This window comes from Fragaria vesca, linkage group LG7 (assembly GCF_000184155.1).
Source record: "Fragaria vesca subsp. vesca linkage group LG7, FraVesHawaii_1.0, whole genome shotgun sequence".
NCBI classification, from domain to species: Eukaryota; Viridiplantae; Streptophyta; class Magnoliopsida; order Rosales; family Rosaceae; genus Fragaria; species Fragaria vesca.
Window position 1 is genome coordinate 5341255 of NC_020497.1, and position 18404 is coordinate 5359658.

General features: G+C 37.4%; 2 protein-coding genes and 1 pseudogene across 3 annotated transcripts; 1 reads left to right on the forward strand and 2 right to left on the reverse strand.

Moving 5' to 3' along the window:
- Positions 1 to 4416: 4416 nt before the first annotated feature.
- Positions 4417 to 6402, reverse strand: LOC101307622 (pollen-specific protein SF3-like). The gene is made up of 5 exons (XM_004306757.1): positions 6189 to 6402; positions 5817 to 5910; positions 5680 to 5711; positions 5348 to 5437; positions 4417 to 5011 (listed from the first exon to the last, which is right to left on the reverse strand). Exons 1-5 carry the CDS (start codon positions 6321 to 6323, stop codon positions 4712 to 4714), a joined length of 651 nt encoding a protein of 216 aa, XP_004306805.1. The 5' UTR covers positions 6324 to 6402; the 3' UTR covers positions 4417 to 4711.
- Positions 6403 to 6992: 590 nt separating this feature from the next.
- Positions 6993 to 12314, reverse strand: LOC101299041 (annotated as a pseudogene). Its single transcript, XR_185332.1, has 13 exons — positions 12267 to 12314; positions 11955 to 12156; positions 11687 to 11761; positions 11497 to 11598; positions 11229 to 11266; positions 11020 to 11133; positions 10051 to 10165; positions 9750 to 9940; positions 9555 to 9671; positions 8728 to 8808; positions 8309 to 8545; positions 8165 to 8204; positions 6993 to 7833 (listed from the first exon to the last, which is right to left on the reverse strand). The product of XR_185332.1 is annotated as an uncharacterized LOC101299041 (transcript).
- Positions 12315 to 13595: 1281 nt separating this feature from the next.
- Positions 13596 to 18292, forward strand: LOC101299334 (acetyl-coenzyme A carboxylase carboxyl transferase subunit alpha, chloroplastic-like). Its single transcript, XM_004308340.1, has 13 exons — positions 13596 to 13739; positions 13852 to 13922; positions 14160 to 14575; positions 14705 to 14779; positions 15099 to 15206; positions 15291 to 15451; positions 15609 to 15723; positions 15868 to 16022; positions 16239 to 16290; positions 16373 to 16441; positions 16744 to 16821; positions 17015 to 18004; positions 18164 to 18292. Exons 3-13 carry the CDS (start codon positions 14231 to 14233, stop codon positions 18290 to 18292), a joined length of 2277 nt encoding a protein of 758 aa, XP_004308388.1. The 5' UTR covers positions 13596 to 13739; positions 13852 to 13922; positions 14160 to 14230.
- Positions 18293 to 18404: the final 112 nt, after the last annotated feature.

An 18404-nucleotide genomic window follows, 5' to 3' on the forward strand; every position in this document is an offset into this window, starting at 1 on the left:
TAAAGTGATCTATGTCTCTCTCTTTTTATCTTTTCTTTTTTTTCTTGGGGCTGTTGATCAACATTTCTAATTTTGTTTTTTCGTCAAAGGTGTTCATCAACATTTCAACGTGAACTCACCATGGGAAATAAACATTTCAATGTGAACTTGCATTACACCAATAATCCAAGATACCGATGTTAAAGATTGAACGAATAAAAACAACGAACTCGCAAGCTTTGAAAACATAATTGAAAATAAGCTTTAAATATTAAGAAAATTAGTTAGAATATGATATGTATCGGTTCATTTTAGTTGGTTTTGTTTTAGTTTTTGAACAAGTTCAGTTAATTTTGCAGATTCGGCCAAGCTAATGACAATAACTATTTGCTCAAACTAAAACCAAAACTAGTGTTTTCGGTGTTTACCTTAATAGTGTCGTGTTTTGGTTATTGTGATTGTATTTTTTATATAAGGAAATTTGATTCAATAATTGTAATTATAAGACAATCACATCACCCAATAGGCTAGAGGATTACACCCTAACATCAAACTATTTGACCTCACACTGAAGAGGAGAGACCAACATATCAATGAATCCCAATGAAAAACTAATCGAGCAACCGACCAAGTTAACTTGACCAAAATATGTAGCAATTACTGGGACATGATTTGATCATAGTGAAAAATCATTTGGTGGAAAATCTCAAGATCCCTTGTAATCATCTGCACAAGCTAATAATATACCACGACTAAATGCCGATAGAAATACGGGTTCTTATAACAACAAATCAGCTCTCCAAATCCAACCACCCATCAGATTCAATGACGATAACCCTAACTTGAGAGAACAAATCACCTTTAGCGTCTTCGACCACTCTTCCTGCTGACGAGCACACCAACGTCTCCTGCATCACCACGCCGATGTCGTACATTGCGTCGCTACCGTACGTGTTGCATCCCTTAGCCTAGATGGCAATAGGTATTCGAGCTCAAACTGAAGACGAAACACGCCAGCGACATCTCTACCATAGACCTGTATCCAACATGCCATGGTGACATGCGGTCACCGCCGGTAAGAGGGTCGTTGGCACTATTTCTTACCTAAGCCCGGACATGAGGTGAGGCTCAAGAGACTACAACCTCAAGTAGGGGTCATCATTTGGCCTGCGGGCCTAAAAGCCCGTGGGCTTGAAGGGCCAAAGCCCGGCCTGACCCATAGAAAAGCCTATCTCGTCCCGGCCCATAGGGCATGAGGCCGGGCTAAGGCGGAGGATTCAATGCCTTGCCCAGGCCTGTTACATGCCCATCAAAGCCTGCCCGTCCTGGCCCTAAAAGGCCCTCCCAAAAGGTCGCCTTAAAGCCCTTTCAATTGTTTTATTAATATTTTTTATGGAGTTATTAGTTAAATGTGTGAACTAATTAATTTATTAAGTCATTTTTTATGTTGATTTTTTATTATATTTAGTTCTATCATTAACAAATTTTAAATTTTTTATATTTTTTGTTTTATTTGATAAAATTCTATTAAATATATGTATATAATAAGCCCAACCCGACCTTAATAAGCCCGTAAAGCCGGGCCCGTGGGTTTTGATTTTTTCAAATAGCCCGGCCCGACCCTAAAATTTAAAAAAATATGTTTAAGGCCCGGCCTAACCCGATCCAAACCAATAAAGCTTGAGTAGGGCCGAGCCGGGCCGGGCGGGTTTTTTGAGGACCCGTAGCCTCAGGCACTAAACTTTAGGGCCCAAATTAATTTTTTTTTAAAGCTATAGAGAACTAACTTAGAAGAAGAAAGAGTGTGCTATAATCACAGAAGTGTGTTAAACCCTATGGGGTCTCATGTCTATCATTCCTATTCATTTCTTGCCCGTCCAGGACTGTGAAAACCACCCCCAATTTTCTTATCATCTATAGATGGGATATAATAAAGTATGCCCCTAGCTGGCTGGTGGTTTTAGTAAGAATCGAAGCTTTCACTAGCCTAATCTAAAAAAGCCTGAGAGATATTATGACAAGGAGAAGTTTCACCCTCCATGAATATCTTATATGACATTATAGTCTATATAATGGTTTTTTACCGTCCTTGAGTTCCTTTTCTTTCATACGAGCATTAGAGGACACCATCTTAAAACTCGTCTCGGGTCTAGAAATTTAAGGTCCGACCTTGTCCTTACCTGCTCTAGACTTAGATCCAGTAAGAGAAGATAGAGGAACAACCATCCAACCCAAGTCCTCCATCCATGGACTACACTTCTACCTTAAACCTATGTCACCGGCTCGACCTTCCATCCTCTCTCCGTCTCTCGAACAGGGAAGAGGCGCACAACGAACTTCTCTTTTTTCTCTCCACGCTTGAGGCTCATTCTAACCTTAGAAAGAGAGAGTCGGTGCAACTTAATTCATATACCATTTAATTTGTTTTTTCCTTTCTTTTTTTTTTCTTGGTTTTTAAAAGAAGAGTCACATCTAAGCCAACACACTCCATAATTATGCAAATTTGTTTGTTTGTTGGATTTGAGGAAGTTGATGAGGGTAATGAAGAAGTCAAAGTTGGAGAAAATAAGCACAAGGACTGCAAAATCTTTTCATTTTGAGGTAGTCATAAATGTGGTCACTGGAAACCCATGTTACTCGATTTCTTTCTTGATGCGACTGCCTGAGAAGTAGTAACATGAGCTTGTCCAACTTACATCAGTCCTATTCACTATTATTTTCAGGTTCTTCGTTTCCTATTCGTTTTAAACGAAGTTTTTATGTCCGGAACGTGTCATGTTCATCATCTTTTTCAGGTTAGAAATTCTGCCGGAACATTTATGATTGCTAAGCACATATATGCATGTTGTGAGTCGTGTACGTGTTTGATGTTCCAAAATCTTAAGTTTTAATTAGGTAAATCATGCATCCATCAGTGTCTTTGTTTCTTGTATAACTCTGAATGATTTGGGTTTTGAGTCTAACATTTTGATGATATGCTAGACAGTATCTTTGTGATTTTCGAATTGTTGTATAAAGTTCTCGGGGTGGTTGTTTTTGTACGTGAACTTTTCTATATACGCGAGTCGTCATTGATCTTACACTTGTTATATACTTTCTCTGCGACAACATAGAGCCTTTAGAATTATAAAGGAAAATCTGAGATATCCCGGCAACTTGAAGTTTTCATCTGTTATGATCAACCAGACATGCAATTAAGATCATAACAAGCTAGGATCGCGTAATTCTGGTTGAACTCTGGCAAGTTAAGATTGTTCCCGCGAGTGTTTCCCTAATGATTTGCTCTTCTTACCTAAAACAAGTAGGTTTGCACAATGTTCTTGTTAATTCTCATTTTGGTTCTTTAATATGTTTGACGTTTCTTATGAAAATGTGGTTTGGATCGGTCGGTACGTTGGATCTGATCATCTTGCCGGCCTAGCGTGGCCTCTGAGCTAACTTGCCGGCCTATCTATGCATGCATGGCTCTGGCTCCACAAACCCTGCAAACGCAATAAATATGCAGATCGATATACCAGACCGGCAGGCCCAGAAAGAGACATCACAGAGAACTTGAGAGAGAGAGAGAGAGAGAGAGAGCAGTACGTAATATCAGTCCAGAATCATATATATACGTACGTTATGTTTGAAAGAGAGGTATCTACTTCATTTTAACGTGTGCTATCGGCTGCAGCTAGCTAAGAATTCGTACATGAATCATATAGATTAACGTACGTTGGCATATAACTTCATTCCAATCAAAATGGCGGGGTTTATTCACTCTTAATTTGCATGAACTAAGCAAGTAGCTAGCTTTCACATAATTTTCTTACAGTTTAGCTGCTCATGTCATTTTATGTTTGTCGAGCAATGTAAGAAGTTGTGCTAACTCATGTTGGTAAGAAGTTGTGCTATCGAGAAACTACGAACATTGACAACCCTGAGTAATATGGTAATGTTTCGTTCGGAATCGGAAAAATCTATACCGGCTTGTAAAATTGATATCAGCATCGCTATATATACACATTGGTTTCAAAAGGATGTTTTCATTGTTTTCACAAAATCAGTGATTTTTCTCTGGAGTGGGATTCAACTACGTACGGCATGCATCAACACACTCAGGAATTTTCCTCAAACTACCTTAGATAGCTGCCATTTGAAATAACTCCTGCTTCCCATCGCTGTGTCATAATATATAGTGGCTGCAGATTCTGTCGTTTCCTTTTTCACAAGCAAAAGAGCAATCCAAAAAGCACCAAGGGAAGAAGTGGCAATGGGACATACGATCAAAGAAAAAACATAAGATCTCCTTTGGAGCATTCATGTCAATAAGTAGAATTTGATACCAACTGCAATACCTAGCTAAGGCATACTTGTCATCTAAGAACAATATATTTTGTTTGCTACAAGTGAAAATAGGGGCACTTATATAAAACTAGCACCATAACCCCATTCATGGGGGAAAAGTGAACTGAATCATATACATCATAACTTATTTGCACTAGTACAAATGTTAGGGTTAAACTTTTTACATTTACCTCTCAATAGAAAATTGAAAACAAAAATGGATATAATAATGAAATGATGGTTCTGTTAGAAGCCAACCAACCTCATATTAATCAGCTTACAATTGTGAACAAGTTATACATATATTTGAACAGAATGGGATGGTTGATCAATTTGCACCCAAAAAAAACAAGATTGCAAGTAACTCTGATAGAGGCCTTGAAAAAAAAGATGCATAAATTTTAATTTAAGATTTCTCTTCTGATTGGTCACTTTGGTCCTTAGGTTCTTCTGGTTGTGGCTCTGCTTCTGCGGCTGGGGCTGGGGCTGGGTCTTGGGGCTCTTCAGCAGCTGCTTCTTTTGGTTGATGTTTCTTAGCAGCCTGGAGAACATGGCTGTAATTTCCTTTCTCCATGAAGAGCTGAGCGAAATGGACCTTGCAGTAAAGGATTCCATCAAGAGCAGCATAAGATGAATGTGTAAGGGGACAGCCCCCATGAGCACACCTGAAGCATGACTTGTGGTAACTTTCTCCCTCTAATGTCACCTGTTTTATATCAGAAACACTTAAGTCTCCATATCAATAGATAACTTACTATGTATTGGTAAAGGTTTTCTTGCACTTTCGATTGTGAATTAGAATCAATGAAGTAGAATCATGTCTAAAAGTCGAGAATTCGACAACATAAACGAATCAAGAGAACATTGTATCCACTCTCTAACATGATCATAAATCCGTACAGTTGTTGTCTGGGATATCTAAATGAGTTGCTGCAAATATTAACATTTCTGCAGCCATGTAACATCTAGTACTGAGAAGAAAGGGTATATGAATGAATGCATGAATATATGTCGATGTAACTTTTTTGTTAATACTTCATACCTTCTCCAGTGGATAGACCGTCTTTGAGCAAGTTGCACACTTGTCTTGGGTTCCAGAGAACATGGAAGAGAGTTTGCTGGGTGCCCTATTCTGTAGAATAATGTCACATTTCACATGTTACACTGGCCAATTTTATCAAGACAAATTATACAGTATTAATCAATTGGTTATCATCATCATCATGAATTTTCATTCACCAATAGCTGGCATTAGTTCCAAAATTAAGAAGTTGATTGGGAATAAAACCAAGTTTGAATGCCAGGCATTCGCTTTTGATCAGATTTTTGGTGATAAATTTATTCAATATGGCATGTGACAGTGAGCATACATACCAGTACTTCATTCTGCTTCTCAGCGGACTTTGCTGCTTCATCATCATAAAAACATTGTTAGTTAAAGAAGGAAAAAGAAAAGTAGCAGCTATCAATTCAAAAATAAAGAAATGAAAGAATGGGAACAGAAGTTTTACCAAAATTCTTGCTGAAATTCCCAGATTCCTTGAAAAGCTGCTCAAAATGAGGTTTGCAATAGAGGACTCCATCCATGGAGGAATAGGTGCTCATCTGTCAAAAATTTCTCTTAATCATTTCCATTTTTTGAAGATCCAAATCATAAGTCTGCAAATTCCTTGTATGATTCTCACTCAAGCGTGAATGAATGTTAAATGTTGATTTATACGAGTATTAAGAATTAAAGATGAACCCCTTATCAATCAATTGTTGAGAATCGTTCACATGCATGTTGATGGAAGACAAACTCAAGAAATGAAAAATTAACAATGCACATATATAGCGTTTAAAAGTGAAGACAAGGTGAAAGAAGATCACAGAAATATAAATACCGAGAGAAACCCTTTGCAGTGGCTGCATTTGAAGCAGGATTTATGATAAGGTAATCCTTCAAGGGACAACATATCAACAACGTAAACAGTCTTTTCACAAGCCTTGCATTTATCCAAAGTTCCTGTAAATGCCATTGTTTCTTCCTTATACAAAGAGATCCAAAAATCCCAGAAATTTGATAGTAATATGTGATCTTCTTCTTCAACTCAGATATCTGAGGATGAGAGACAAGTTCAAACAAGGGAAGAAGCACCGTGATTGTTACCGGTACCTCAGACAATTAAAATGGAGGATTGAACAAAGTCTCTGGTTTGTCTTAATAACAGTGAACTTATATCTCATGCTAGTAAATAGAAACAAGTTAATGGAGACCAATGCAAGGAAGTTAAGATGGGAAATGTATTGCTCAAATTGTGGTGTCATCCGATTGGATTGGAGTGAAACCAGGTTGGTGTTCTGACCTTTTCAAGAGAAAAAAGGTTTAAGATGACAAAATGATAGCCAGCCAACTGTTTTGCTATTTGGTTGTTGGTAGTTATGTTAGTTAAAATTAGAACTCCCCAGATGTGTGAAAATCAGTCCACACTTTTTGATTTTTGCAAGGTTTAATAATGGCAAATGACAATGTTGAAACAATATGTGATCCAATGATCCAGATTAGCCATCACCTTTTAGCTTCTAAAATGTGGGATTCTAACTTTTTTGGTTTACTTTTGAGCATCCCAGCCAAAATAAAAATTAATTACAAGGAAAAAGAACTATAGATTATTTTACCGGCAGTTGAAAATTGTATTAATATCATTATTCATAAGTTTTCTTTTTATACACAATAAAACTTACTGTGATAAGTATAATACCAAAGCAGATTAAGTTGAGCACAACAACACGAAATAATTGCAACCAAGAATTCTGAGAATACAAACTATAAGAGTTCCCAACTAAAAGTAAAAAAAGGAAGAACCGACTTATACGCATGGTAAAAGATAGGCACATTGGCTATACAGGTGAGTAAGGCAGAACTAACCCCATTAGAGAAAATCAAACTATTAGAGTTCTTGAACGACCCAACCATGGAGGCAATACAACTTGCTGACACAGTATGAGATCGGAGATGGTCTTTCCATGCCGGTCAATTCTTCTAGAGCAGTTAACACCACCATCAAGAATGTCCCTAACCACTACATTCAAAGATCGGATTCCCTTCACTTCATATATTTCCACCTTTACATTTTCGTCGACCCATTTGTCTCTTTCATTGATGGCTTCTGTATCTGGAAAAGAAGAAGAATTTAAAAGAGTTGACACTACTTTCTTTACCCACTTCGGTGTTATGATCCTCTTCAACCTCTCTACATCTGGAGGAAAATGTGGGATGATAGAAAAGTTCAAGTCATTTCCTTTGTCTCCAGCTCGGCTATCTGCTACATCATAGAGTGGAATTTTCTGGCCAGATGGAGCAGGAGAGTTTCTTCCAGAAAATGGAACATCAGTAGAAGAATCAACTTCACTTGCCTCAGAAAACGGGAATACAGACACATGAGGACTAGTTTTTATCCCATCTGGAAATCCAATTCCTGTTTTGTTTGATTTCATCACTCTGGTGTGCTTTACTGCAGTCTGCCAGAATACGTGTTCACGCTTGACCTGAAAGACAACACAATTTTATTTTCTTTCTTCACTTATTTTACATATTTGTTATTAGTGTAAAAATATGGTTGCCAGTTGACTTGAAAACCAGATCTGATGAGTCAAAAATGTTACAACTACTAGATGTTTGATGGACAGAAGTGGGAAACTAACATTAAAGGATCAATAAGAAGAAAAATTCAATAAGACAAAAAACAAAAACAAAAAGGGAAAGGGGTCAGGAACTACTGGTTACTGTTTACTTATGATTAAAGTTTCAAGTTTATGAAGCAAGTGATCAAAGAAAATCATGTTGTAGTTGAGGAGGCGGGGAAGAAAATGAGCGCACCAAATATTTTTCAAGGATGATTTCTTTCTTGTGTCCAGTGCTGAAATAAAAAAAGGTAAGCAATGTCACAGGCTATTTCTCAGGTGGCAAGATGCTGATTCAAGAGGGAGAATGAAAGCTGCAAAAACTGATAACAAATTTCACCTGATACCACCACCACCAGCTGGTCCATTTGTATATAAAGCAGTAAAATCTGTAGTAAATTGGACTGCGTGCTCCTTTAGCTTGAAGTAACCCATCCATGCGTAATCTAATATCACTAACCATCCGGCACAAAGCACTGTCACTAAGACCAGTTGCCTTCAGGCTATCAAGCCCAACTATATAAGAAATTACATGGCCGCTAACATCAGGAATTACTTCTTCCATCCATGATCTCACCTATATAATATAGAAACAGGAAATAGCTAAGCTGGTGTGAAGTTTCCAAATAAAGCAGAATCAATTTTAACTTTGTCATTCAAAAAAGTCAAAACAACTACACTTTCTTATATCGTACAAGTCAAATCGAAAGGAACCACAATGACATGGTATTAAGTGTTTTAACTTTTAAGTTTATCTACCAGAAACTCAGCAGCCTTGGCACGTTGTACACATTCATACCCTCCATATGATATTTCACCCCATCCTTTCCAACCGTAGTCCTGAAAACTAAAAGAGGAAAACATTAGCCAAAAAGAAACCAGCCAAATACAGTATAAAATTGTGCACACATTTGGTGAAAGAGTGAAAGAGCTATCGACCTCACATGACAAGAGATGCTTAAATTAGTGACATCAAAGCAGCAGGATAGACTTCTCTAGCATTATACGAGGGTAAACAAACCCACAACAAATTTCGTATGAGTAGATGAGTACTATCCCATAAGCACTGAAAGCATCATATCAGAAAGGTTTGAAGACCAAAATCAGAAAAGCAGCCAGGGATTATAGTTTGAAGCAGAAATACTCATATAGTCATATACACTGTTAGAAAAAGATATTGAAAGATTCATAAACACTGTTAGAAAAGATATTGAAAATAATATGCATAGGAAAAAGGACACTGAAAAGGGAAGAATTGATAAAATAAAAAAATGAAAACCTTTCTTCTTACATGGATTTTCTTTCTTTTGAAAAGATTTCAAAAATATATATACTTTAGCAACCTTTATCTCAAGAAAACAACATCAGAGGAATAACTGGAACCAGACAAGACAATATATGACCACCATGACTCCAGAAAATTAGAAGTTGCAGTCAACAGCGTCCAAGATTCTCACAAAATTGAAATCAAGTCCCTGACAGAAGGGATCAAACCAGCAAATCTACCACTGACTAGCAAGCAAAGTTCAAAACCCATAGTACTTTGAAATTGAATCAGTGTTTTTTCTTTAACCGTAAGAATGTACCTTTGGAACCAACCGCAGGAGTTTGTCAGGAACTGATACTGCAGATGGTTTTGCTCCAGCACAGAGGACCTTACAACTTGACAATGGATAGAATGAAACATCCCGGATATCAATTATCTGCAATTGAGACGATTATTTTCTTTATCATTCCCATATATTTAATAACAAATACTAAACTAGACTCATTTCACGTACCACATCAGGAGTTACATAAGCACCCGGATCCCCAATCTCATAAAGAAGTTGTTGAGCACATGTACTGAAGTTCAAAACTCCACCACTACCCTCTGCCTTTGCTACACATACTTTTCCATCAGAGCTGATTTCAGCATAAGGAAGTGACAAGTCCAGGAGCTGAGTTAAAGACATGTCTCTAGACTTGTCTCCTACAGTCAAAAAATTGCACACTTAAAAGCAGTAATATCAAATGAAGATATCGTGCAATTCTACCTTAATGACCCTTGCTGTGTTATGAAGTAACTAAAAAATAGCTCACCTGGGTGCATGAAGTATCCTCCCGTGAGTTGACAACCACACTCTAGAAGATGGCCAGCCAGAGACCCCTGTGCTAGCTGTTCCAAGTTGTCCCAGTTCCAACCAAGTTCGTAGATCTAAGCATACCACTATAATATTTCAAAATTCCTTCTAAAAGGAAGTAAATAAAGAATAATCAAGAAAGTAAGATAACTAAACTTTCAAGTGTTATCAGTGGTACACATATACATTCAAACAATGATATAATTACCCCAGGCAATCAGGTGAAGATTAACAATGTTCATTGGATAGTGAACATTTATATATATATATATATATATATATATTTTATTTATTTATTATTATTATTATTTTTTATTTATAAAAACGAACATAGATTTTCTAAATTAGGCATGATTTCAAGTAAGTAAGATACTATATTGCTCAATCATAGTGGCCATATTTGATGTAAGATATCCCTTTTTCCAAGACAAACATCGACAACATTTCAGTTACTAGAATAATTGGTTCATCTTTGAATTAGCTCCATCACTGAAGCGAGTTCTGATCGTATGGGGCATGTGAACGAATATGAAATTGCAAATGATTGGTATATACGTTATAACTATGACCTTTTATATGTGAGTTTGGTTTAAAAAATTAAACACTTAACTGAATAGGTTCCAAAATCCAAAGGCTTTTTTTAGTCATATTAATTACCAAGAGTGCTTCAATCTGATTATGTGGATGGTATGGATAAAACTAGACAAATGAAACATTCAATTATAGCCAAAAGCTTATGAAAAACCAATCTGATATGCACACTTCACCAGATCATGTGCATATGTTTCTACAGTAGTCAATAACTCTAAGTACTGGGGTGGTAAGTGCTCTCATCATCCTTGTTAAATGTTTGGTCTGATTCATCCTCACAAAGGCTATAAATTACTGTAGTGAGACAAAAAAATCAAATAAATAAGAATTAACATACCATTGGTGCTAAAAATAAGGCAGCATCTGCAACTCGTGAAGTTATAATTACATTTGGTTGATACTTTTCCAAACATTCAACAATCGGAGCCGCTCCCAGATAGGTGCTAATACCCTTCACAAGTTCAAAAAAGGTATGAGGTCAATCTTCTTACTACACAGACTTCATTTATCAATGGAAATCAAATGGTGAAAGTACTAGTTTCTTACACCTTCCATCAAATATGACTTCTCATGAGAGGCTGAACCTACACAAACATTCAAAGCATATGTGCTGTATTAACTAGAAGCTTCAGTTAATACAAACAGAAAAGAAAAGGTATATAGTGCAATTCTGTAAGCTTCAGTTGATACAAACAGAAAAGAAATGGTATATAGTGCAATTCTGTAAGCCTCCATCAAAATAAGGATTGAAATAATTGGTGATCAAGAAGCCCCCTCAAGTTATATAGTTCAGCTTGTGCCTATTATTGTGTACCTATATTTGAGAGGGAAATCTCATGAGCCACAGCAACAGAAACACTAAGCCCCAAGCTGGTGGCTATTTCAATAACCTTTTCCTGTGCTCCAGGCGGATCCACTTGCAAGAAAGATAGAATTCAACAGTCAGATAAATGAAAAGGCTTGCCGAGTAAAATAATGGAAACTGCATTGATTTAGGTCCTCACTTGCACCCATGTTGGTGATTATGCAAGTTCCTCTCTCAACAGCCAAAGGTAGGAGCAACCGCATCCAGTCTGAAACTGCACCATTGACAAGTACAATAGGCGGTGTGATCAACAGCAGGACGATTAAACAGAAAATGCCAGCAAAACTGAGTTTTTCATACCAATTCTAGTCAAGAAGATTAAAGCAATATCAAACATGTACCAAAGGAACTAATATAAGATCAACAAGCACATAAAGAACAGACATTTCCACAAAACAGACACATACTCCTTGAATCGTAACCATCACCACCCGAAACCATAACTTGGTAACGTTCAGCAAGGGTGCGCTCCGCAAGGCATTCAAGCACGATATAGTTGAGCTCTTTGACTCTCTGCAGCAACTTAAGAGCAGCCAAAGGCCTGTCACCTCCAAAACCGGCTCCACAGCCAACATAAACCTTGTCCCTTCTCTTTTTACAATCCTCCCTCTGCAGTTCAAACATCAACACACACTCTAACTCTCCCAATCTTCACTATAACACTACAGAATCAAATAAAACATTCTTCCAAGGCAAAGAACATCAACAACAAAACTAACCAGCTTGATCACACAATTGCGAATTACACCTCCTTCATGTATATCCATTTCTACTAACCAAAGTCCCAGAATTTACCTACACATGAATCCATCAATCATCATTACAACCCAGCAAACACAAAACCATTCCAAATGAGCAAATATTATATATATGCAACTGAGGAACAACCAGCACAGAAATGATGTGGGTTCAGAAAGATGAAAATCAGTCAACTTAGTTTCAATCAATATAAGTTGAAAGGAATGAAACATGAGAATCAGTTTTACCGTAGATGAAGAGAAAGATGGTGAGAGACCAGCAGAAAAGGGCGGAGTGAAGTTTAAGCAAAACAAGATTCGGTCTTTGGAACTTGTTTGTATAAATCCGTGCTTACGTGAAGTATTGTCTTTATATGTCCAATTGGGTCCCAAATACTACACGTCTTCTAATCTTTTTCTTCTTCAATCCATCAGTCAACAAAAAAACTCCTCCGACGGTTCTGAACAGTGGGAAGGTGGGTGGGTTACTGGTTAGTGTCTAAAGTGGGCAGTTAGTTTCTTAAAATTAATACAAATTCTTGTTATTTAATATTAAATTTTCTTTTATTACAAAACGTTACCAGATACGGCCTAAGTTACTTGAAAAGACTTGAGAAATCCAGTAGGAGTGGGCTATATCAGGGTCAGAGTTATAATTTAGCCTTAAAAAATATTATTTTTTATTCATAGACTACTAAACCATCTCTAATAATATTTTTATTCATAGACTATTAAACCATCCCCAGTAAATAGGGTCAAATTTTAGCTTTTTCTAATATTTTATAGTTTCACATTGTAAAAAGTTGACAATTGTTATAATTTGGGTCATCATCAATCAACTCATATGAGAACTATAGTTTTTTAATATAATTTGGGATCACACTTTGTTTTGACCTGGGCTAGCCAAAATGCTATATTTAGCCTTTTTGATGGCCCTTTGACATTTTTATGGCCCATTAACTCTTTCTAGATTTATTGTTAGAGATTAAAATAAGACCAAAATTTAAAATTTAACCCTATAACCACTGTTACTAGAGATGGCCTTAGCTTCCTCTACCTGGAACTTGCTCTAATATCATTGACAATTCGAGCTCCAGCTCCAGAGGATGATTGGGGCTACTTAGTAGGACTAGGTGGGGACATGGAACAGGTTGGGAGTTATCCTCATTTTGAGGACGTATATATCCTAATCCAGCTTCAAAGCACGTGCGTCACACCTCCCAATCCCCTTCTTACACCACCCTCTCTAAACCTGAGCACTGCTCCATTTTAGTGCCATTCTCCAACTTAACTGGGATTAAAACTGGAACCTGCCAAAACACTTTGCCATTCTTTGTTCTCTTTCTGGCTTCTGGAAACGTTTTCCACCAAACAGTTTATCTGAACTGCTGGTTCTCAGAAGTGAACAAAGTTTCAGCTTTATCCACACACAAGTTTAGAAGCTCTAGTTCTGAGGTACCCAACTTATTGTTCTTGGTTTGTTCTCTAAGAAAACTTGGCAACAACACAAAGGGAACTATCTGTTGGTTTCCCAATTGCTTATGAGAGTATTGGAATTGTATTTCAGGTGAGAGAATGCTTGAGCATGTGAAGCACAAGTTTGATGTGCATGGCAGTTAAGTAGTCTTGGATATTCAGGTAAGTTCATCAACTGAAGTAATGACTGTTATTTTTTATAAGAAACATAGAATTTAATTGTTCTTCTTAATTAAAGCCCTTTGTCTACAAATACTGGGTGATACATGCATTCTGATTAATTTGTATGCATCTGATTGATGGTCCTACTTTTCTTTATTTGATATTCTGCTTCCTATATTTGTATAAAGAAAGTTTCCTAGCTTGTCTGAGCTAGTGTTTTATTGGGTTATAATGCAGAGTGCAGCATGTGAACATTGGCAGGTGATGTGGGAAGTATTGATTTAGAAGGTAGTGACTTGTATACTGAGATGAGCACCTTATCACTAATTGCTGGAAACTGTGGAAGAGGAAAAGGACATCGATTTTCAGGAAGGGATCTTTTTTCTAGTGAGTTGCTTGGAAGCTCATTTACAAGGGCAAACCAAATATTGTCCAAGGAAATCTATAGGAACAAAAGTAGGAACAAGCTCCGTATTATTGCGAAAATTAAAAAGGGAAAGAAGTATGATTATCCATGGCCTGATGACATGGATAACATCAGCAGTGGACACTTGAGTTACCTCTCTCATTTCAAGCCACTGACTGAAAAACCAAAGCCAGTTACACTTCCCTTTGAGAAGCCACTTGTTGATCTTGAGAAAAAGATCACTGAGGTGTGGTACTTTCGTTTCATTGTATATTCTTAGTACCTTATAGCACGCGGCATGCATTTAAACAGTGTCTCATATCTGGAGCGCCTTGCCAAATACTTGGTATTTAATTAGTAAATCTTGCTATGGCAGATACGTAGAATGGCTGATGAAACTGGTCTAGATTTCAGCAATCAAATTGGTCAACTGGAGAACAAGTATCAACAGGTAGAGTTTACAAGATAGCACTCCCTATGCTGTGTCAAACTTGCTGTTATATATCACTTCACATGAGTGTGTGATGATTTCAATATTTGTAGCTACTTTTCTTCCCATTAAGTTTATTTTGTGGTGTGTAAGATATTTGTTTATTACATTAATTCTGACTTTGATGTCTTAAACAGTGTCATGGTCACCAAAACTCCTTTTGTCTCTCCTGCTGAGGAGATTTCGAGCTTAAAATATTCAAATTCTAACCTTGTGCAGATTTGATCATTATATTACTGATAGCATTTAGATAATGTGATCCAATTCCAAATCCTTTCAGGCCCTGAAAGACTTGTACAAACATTTGACACCAATTCAACGTCTATCTATTGCTCGACATCCCAACAGACCAACAGTTCTTGATCACATTTTAAATATGACAGAGAAGGTAGTTTATTTATCACTACAAAATTTTACTCTTTACTTGTACCACTAACCTCATCATTGTAGGATTTGTCTTTTGATGTTATAGTGGGTGGAACTCCATGGAGATCGTGCAGGCTATGATGATCCAGCTATTGTTACTGGTCTTGGTAGCATAGATGGAAAAACCTACATGTTTATAGGTCATCAGAAAGGTAGGAACACGAAGGAGAATATATTTCGAAACTTTGCAATGCCAACTCCACACGGGTACGTTTCAAGGAGAATCGGTCAGTTTAATAGTTAGAACTTAGAAAGGTGCATAACACTTAAAGCATTTAGAGCATACTTTATCAAGAGTATTTAGCTGTTGGAAATTGAACCTAGCAGTGCAGCAATGTTCACATAAAATATACTTTGTAAACAGTTATCGGAAGGCACTGAGAATGATGAAATATGCTGATCATCATAAATTTCCGATTGTTACATTTGTTGACACTCCTGGGGCTTTTGCTGATCTCAAATCTGAGGAACTTGGCCAAGTAAGTCTGCAAATTTATCCTTTGAGTTGACAATTACAACCAGTAGTTCATCTTTTTTTTAAAAACAAAAAAACAAGGATCATCGAGTTAGTTTGTGCACATGATATCATACAACAAAATTTTCACATGTGAGATCATATGTAGGGTGAAGCAATAGCACATAATCTTAGGGCCATGTTTGGCCTGAAAGTGCCAATTGTAACAGTCGTAACTGGTGAAGGTGGTTCAGGTGGGGCTCTAGCCATTGGTTGTGCGAATAAAATGTTTATGCTGGAGAATTCTGCTTTCTATGTTGCAAGGTGATAACAGTTCTTTTTCTCATCTGCAATTCATTTTTTTCCAAAAGGAAATTTTTTTTTCAAAGATTGTATTAGACCCTTTCACTTCATCCAAGTCCTTCAAGTTTTGATCGAGGAATCCACTTTATTTGGGACATACAGTTATTTTCTTCCCCATTCTCATTTCATGCCATGATTTCTGCAATTTATTTCTTGTGCCTCTGATTGTTGGTGCAGTCCTGAAGCATGTGCTGCAATACTGTGGAAATCTTCCCAAGCAGCTCCTAAGGTATTGGAAATTCGAAGCAACACCCCGTTTGGGATGTAAGCTATTCCTTGATGAATCCTAATGTAGTCCCCAAATTGTATAGGCAGCTGAAAAACTAAGGATAACAGCTCAAGAACATTACAGACTGAAAATTGCTGATGGTATCATCCCTGTAAGTGATTTTCGTTTGTGATTGATATGCTTTTGTTATTTTCTTCTTTAGCTGTCATATGCATTTGATCTTCTTATTCAGCATCGTCTTTGCACTTGTATTGGTGACATAACATAGTTAAATTTGTCGGCTGTTTTGGGAACTGTTAAAGATCAAATCTTCAAAGAAATGTGCATGGAACCATATGATTCCCATGATCATTAAGGGTCTGAGATTTTCTGAATTATGTTTGTTTTGGTTGTAAATTTAGTTATTGACTGTGGATAAACTAATAAAGCTGATGATTGGGATTCTACTTACAGGAGCCTCTTGGTGGTGCACATGCTGATCCTGCATGGACTTCCCAACAAATCAAGAATACAATTGTCGAGTCAATAAAGGTAACTGATATGGACGACTTGAAAGAACAAATTTCCCTCTTAATATCTCTGCCTACTTGTATGCTTTTTGACTTAAGCCTGAGCATTACAGATTCATATGCTTTTATCTGACACACAACACTCCTGTTATGTCTTCTTAAAAATCAAGCCATCTGTGTTTTCCATCACTTACCACTTTACCATATGTATCTAGGAATTGGAAGAGATGAACACAGAAGAGTTGCTAGAGCACCGGAGACTAAAGTTCCGGTCTATAGGAGGGTTTCAAGAAGGCATTCCAGTGGAGCCTAAGAGGAAACGCAACATGAAGCCATCTGAGATTAACATGCCAAAGGCTGCTGATATAGAATCGGAGATTGAGATATTAAAGAAGCAGATCCTAGAAGCAAAGGGACCTTCTGATCCAATTACAAGCCAAACAATTGAAAAACTCAAGCATGATGTAGACAAGGAGATCACCAATGCATTTATATCAATGGGATTGCAAGAGAAGCTAGAAGCAGTACAGTTGGAGCTATCTACCGCCTCACAAGACACACCAAGTCAAGCCCTCAATCGTAGCTTGAAGGAGAAAGTAGACAAGATAATGCAGGAGTTTAACCACAACTTGTCGCGGCCGGGGGCATACCTTGGACTCAAACAGAAGCTTGAAAATCTAAATTTGGTAAGTCGGATCATTGAGACAGAGGAGAGGAAGAAGAAACTGAAGGCCGAGATTAATCAGAAAATTCCAGCTGAGCTAAAAGCCAAGATGGAACTTCTGAAGAGTGCTGAAGAGAAGATATCCAGAGGAGAAACAATGGATAAGGATTTGATTGAAGAAGTACAGGGAGTTAAGCAAGAGCTTGTAGAAATATTAAAGGCAGCTAACTTGGAGGTTGTTGGGGTGACTAAGAAGAATGTGGCCACCGCACCACCAGAGTTGAAGGGAAAGATAGAGAAGGTAAACAAGGAGATTTATGAGGAAATTGAGTGTGTCACAAAAAAAACTGGTATCAGTAGAAACATAGAAGACCTGAAGGCGGATATAGAGAAAGGCGCAAGCTCAGAAGACAGAGAGAAAGCAGAAGCAAAGATAAAGCAGGAGATTCTTGCTACTTTGGATGTAGAAGCACTAAAAGAGAAGGTTGAGAATTTGGCAGCGGAGCTGGGTCTTCCCAAGGATGGTGATACAGACCATGAGGTTGGTACGGGAAATGGCCGATTTTAAGAGTAAAATGACCAAAATCTGTAATGCATTTTCATGAACTTGGAAATGAGATACTGCAACTTTTTGGTGCAGTGTACTCTTTTGAGGTGCTGTTATAGTACTAATGTACTATGCGTTCTTTTGATGAAATAGAATGTGTTGTATTCGGTTTTCAATCTTCATTTGGAACACGCTATCCATCCTATTGGCATGGGAGCACATTTGCAGACGCCACCATACTGTCAGCTTCATGATGATGGTCAACATCAGCAGTATAATTAGAGATACCCATAAACCAATACAAAGCAATGAGAATTTGTTCAATGCTATTCTCCAGTTGAATTTGTGGCGCAGCCTTACAGTCTCCTGGGGATGAATGCTTCTGAAAAAACAC

Excerpts from the sequence above, each read along its gene's own strand:
- LOC101307622 (XM_004306757.1), bottom strand. The coding sequence starts at position 6,323 with ATGGCATTTACAGGAACTTTGGATAAATGCAAGGCTTGTGAAAAGACT. Across the intron at positions 5,438-5,679 it reads AGAAGCAGAATGAAGTACTG|AATAGGGCACCCAGCAAACT; the intron begins GTATGTATGCTC and ends ATTATTCTACAG. Across the intron at positions 5,012-5,347 it reads CGGTCTATCCACTGGAGAAG|GTGACATTAGAGGGAGAAAG; the intron begins GTATGAAGTATT and ends GATATAAAACAG.
- LOC101299334 (XM_004308340.1), top strand. The coding sequence starts at position 14,231 with ATGAGCACCTTATCACTAATTGCTGGAAACTGTGGAAGAGGAAAAGGA. Across the intron at positions 16,291-16,372 it reads CTTCCCAAGCAGCTCCTAAG|GCAGCTGAAAAACTAAGGAT; the intron begins GTATTGGAAATT and ends CAAATTGTATAG. Across the intron at positions 16,442-16,743 it reads TTGCTGATGGTATCATCCCT|GAGCCTCTTGGTGGTGCACA; the intron begins GTAAGTGATTTT and ends TTCTACTTACAG.